Genomic DNA, 4,378 nt, shown 5'->3' on the forward strand with positions numbered 1-4,378 from the left:
CTGAATCAGAGAATAAACATACCTGAACTTCAACAACTCTAATGTTATTCCTTTTTTTTCTTTTCTCTGTCTTTTTTTCCCCTTTCCTCTGGTATCAGATGCTGTGCTGTTGGCAGTATTTTTACTGAAACCTTTTTTGTTTTTAGTTTTGGACATTTATGATGCATAACCATAACAACAGGGTGGTTTTCTACAACTGGGAGCAGCTGATTAACATCTCAAAAGCTCAAATCTCAACTACAGCCCCAAATCCCAAATGAAAAGGAGGTGCCGTGGATGCATTCCCATCTACCTGGAGGCAATGCTCGAGTGCCTGACTGCAGAGATCTTGGAGGTAGCGGGAAACACAGCTTGTGACAGCGGGAGGACCAAGATCATCCCCCGGCACCTGCAGTTAATTCTGCAGCAACAAGGGGTTTGGCAGGCTGCTGGGAGAAATGGCCATCGCTCAGGGAGAAGTTCTGCTCGACATTCAGGCAGTCCTGCTGCCCAAGAGGACCCAGAGGTCTGCTGGGTCTGGGTAGACAGATTGACATCTGTAGCCAGTTTCTTCAAACCGCTGTAGGACGGACTGCTACAAGAGATCCTCCCTGCCCAAAGACATCAACATCTAGAACAACTCTAATTAAACCAAGATGAGCTACTACAACAATTAATTTCCCTTTGGGATTAATAAAGTATATTTGAATTGAATTGAACTGAATTTTATTTTGTGCATGTCCCCAGTGATACATTTTTACAAGCTCAGTTTGCATTACTGTAACTTTACAATAGTTTGTGCTATCACAAACAATTACTACAGTTTCTGAAAGCTGCGAACTTGCTCTTTACAGCCAGTTTAAGCTTATTAAGGTAATCTCAACCTGCTGTGGTAGGAAGCCTACAAACAGCACATCTGCAGCCGTCCTCCCACTCACGGTATAAACAGGTAAGCCAGGACAGTACTTGTCAAATGCGGGGCATTTATGTGTCTCAACCCACAGCTATGCAGTTTGTCGTATGGTTTCAAATATTCGATAACTAATTCAAGGTTGCAGAGCCTCAGACTGAAGAAGTATTTTGGATAAAAGACGAAATGTTTCAACAACGAAGAATCTGTCCAGATGAGCTGACTTTAATTTGATAGGTAAATACCTGTAACTCAACTTTTTAATTTCTTTAGACTCCACTGGATTTAATTCAAGCAAAGCTTCTAGTCCACACTTCAAGCAGGAAAAACCAGGCGGTCCAGATAATTAGGCGATCATCTCACTGAGGAGTTAACTTGGCAGCTGAAAGGCAAAACTAAAACAGCCGAAGAATCCAAGGGTTTGTGTCCACGAGGAACATGATGGAATTTATTCTTCAATCCCCCACTTCAGTCTCTCTGTTTGGGGTCTTTGTTGTTCTCCTGGTCCTCCACCTTCTTTACTCCAACTTCAGTTTCCCAAAAAGACGAGAACCTCCAGGACCCAGACCTTTTCCTCTGCTTGGTAACCTGCTCCAGGTGGATCTGAAAAGACTCGACCAAAGTCTTTTTCATGTGAGTAATTTTTGGCATTATGTTGTTCTACAAGCGACAGACGGAAAAACAGATTTTTGTAATGTCTCATCTTTAGCTGTATCATATTTTTAGCTGTCCAGAACATTTGGACCAATTTTCCAAGTCTACTTTGGACCAAAGAAGGTGGTGGTTCTGGCAGGGTACAGGACTGTCAAAGAGGCTCTGCTGAACCAGGCTGATGAGTTTGGAAACAGAGAAATCACTCCGCTTTTCTACGATTTTAACCAAGGGCATGGTAAAAACGTGTTTACACAAATTAATTAGTAAAAATGTCTTTAAAAACAACAACAACAGTCAATTGAACCTGTTTCCAGGCATTCTGTTTTCAAATGGAGACTCATGGAAAGAAATGAGACGTTTTGCTCTGACAACTTTGAGAAAATTTGGAATGGGCAAGAAGATGAGTGAAGAGATAACCATAGAGGAATGTGGCTATCTGATTAAAGAAATGAAAAAATACAAAGGTAACTTTATAAGGTGCTACCCAGGTTTCTTTGTGGAACACAAGTTAGAGGTGTTGCAGCCTGTAATATTTAATAATAATTTTGTTCATGTTTACCCAGTTTACAACTAGAAATAAACTAACACACTGCAATGGCTCAGTCCATCTGGTATGTTAGAAAATAAATAACTCGGTGTGGCCAAACTCCACTTTTAAAATATGTGTCAAACATTAGACTGACTATTATTGTGCTAGAAAATGAGTGGAGGTTGAATGAATACTGTTAAAATTATTATTTTTAATGTGTAAAACTAAACTTTGTAGGGAAACTTGATTCTGAAAATAAAACTTTTACATAAATCCAACATAGTGCTATCTTAGTTTCAAGAATTACACAATCAACCCAATAAGCGTTAGTGTTTAACAGCCTAACAAAATTTATTAATTAATTTTTTCAACAGGTAAAGCCTTCAACAACACTCAGGCAATCAATTACGCTGTTTCAAATGTTGTATCAGCTCTGGTGTTTGGAAAGAGGTTTGAATATGAAGATCCAGTCTTCCAAAAGATGGTGGAGAGAGATAACGAGATTATTCATCTGACTGGATCAGTTTCTCTCCAGGTACGACAGAAACATTCAGGCAATATGAAGAAAGTTTCCATATTGTGTATATGAATGTGAAGTTAAACGTTAAGTAAAATTACGTTTTTCTCTGCAGTTTGGCAAGAAAAAAGTTTACGTGAATCAATTTACTTGTTTATTTTAGTCATATGACACGAAAAGTTGAGAAATACTTCCTTAGGTCTTAAAAAATAATAAACAAAATGTATCATAATGATGGTTTTCTTCTCAGTTCAAAGGAGTTGGGTTTGAAAATGAAACGTCTCATTTGAATAATTGTTGTTTATAACAAGTTAATTTTTAAAATCCAATTTTTTAAAACAAGTATATAATTTCTGTCAGGATTTGTGTCAGGAGCGAACCCAGAGTGCAGAACAGGGACTCAACTCGGCAGAAATACAAAAATAGGATTTTAATGAGAAATAAAAGTACAAAATAAACAAGCTGACGGGGCAGCAAAACTTACATGGACATAGGAAGGAGGCACGGGGAACTCAGGAAACACGAGAGACAAGGGGAACTCGAGGAACCAGGAAGACTCAGGGGAAGACTCAGGAGACCCAACGAAGACGACCTGACGAAGAACAAGACAGAAAGGACGGCTTAAATACAGGGACAAGACGAGACGTGATAACAAACAGCTGGGACGAGACACAGGTGGCACTAATGAGGGAGCCCGAGGGAAACAGACACAAACTGGGCCACAGAAAAGTACCATCCTTACAATTTCTCCTGATTACTTGTTTGTGGCTTGAGTTTGTAGACAGAATTGGTGTTTAGAAGTATGCTACGTCTCTTTGAATGGATCCATTTTTAATTGGGTAATGTAATATCTAGGAATAGTCTTACATTATGAATAAGAAACAAAAAAAACAAACAAAAACAAATAAACAACAAAAAATATTATACATTATACATACCGGTGTATATACTTAAAAAAAATGTAATGTGATTGTTTCAAGATTTACAACTTTATACCATGGCTGGGCCCTTTCCTTAAAAACTGGAAGAACATTATCAAGCATATAGAAGATGAAAAGGCAGATGCTTGGAAGAAGATAGTAGATCTGAAGGAAACTCTGAACCCTGAGGTGTGCAGATGCTTTGTTGATGCCTTTCTGATTCATAAGAAACAGCTGGAGGTGAGCAATGAAACTTCAACAAGTCCATGTGCATAATGTCATTGTTGATCAACAAGTTTTTTCCATCTTCTTTGTGTCTGTCGCAAGGAATCTGGTATCAAAAATTCACACTACCATGATGATAACTTGGTGTACAGTGTGGCAAATATATTTGCAGCTGGAACTGACACCACATCTACGACTCTGAAGTGGAGTCTCCTTTACATGGTCAAGTTTCCTCATATTCAAGGTAAAAACCTCATCTAGGGCCCATCAAATATTGCAACAATTTACATTGTTATTATCTAATGTTCATCCAGATCGCGTTCAGAAGGAGCTGAGCAGGGTGGTTGGAAGCCGGCAGGTTCAAATGGAGGACAGGAAGGATTTGCCGTACACTGATGCTGTTCTCCATGAGACACAGAGATTTGCAAACATCGCTCCAATTGCCATTCCTCACACAACAAGCAAAGATGTCACCTTTCAGGGTTATTTCATTGAAGAGGTCAGCAGCTCACATTGGTTCAGTTTTCACAAAAATGTTGCTTGTTTTAAAAATAATAATCTTACATAAATGCAAATGATAAAATATTTAATGATTTAAACCTAAGGCTTGATTTACCTGCAGGGAACAACAGTTTGTCCTCTCC

At 38.7% G+C, this 4,378-nt stretch overlaps 1 protein-coding gene across 1 annotated transcript in view; it reads left to right on the forward strand.

Moving 5' to 3' along the window:
- Window positions 1–1,327: 1,327 nt before the first annotated feature.
- The window catches only part of LOC119421645 (cytochrome P450 2K1), a 21,815-nt gene continuing 18,764 nt past the window's right edge, over window positions 1,328–4,378 (forward strand). Inside the window, exons 1-4 of the mRNA XM_037688992.1 lie at window positions 1,328–1,522; window positions 1,616–1,778; window positions 1,858–2,007; window positions 2,447–2,607. Of these exons, the coding sequence (XP_037544920.1) occupies window positions 1,328–1,522; window positions 1,616–1,778; window positions 1,858–2,007; window positions 2,447–2,607 (669 nt within the window). The remainder of the gene's footprint in view (window positions 1,523–1,615; window positions 1,779–1,857; window positions 2,008–2,446; window positions 2,608–4,378) is intronic.

This window comes from Nematolebias whitei, chromosome 15 (assembly GCF_014905685.2).
Source record: "Nematolebias whitei isolate Nwh7 chromosome 15, NemWhi1, whole genome shotgun sequence".
In the NCBI taxonomy this organism is placed as follows: domain Eukaryota; kingdom Metazoa; phylum Chordata; class Actinopteri; order Cyprinodontiformes; family Rivulidae; genus Nematolebias; species Nematolebias whitei.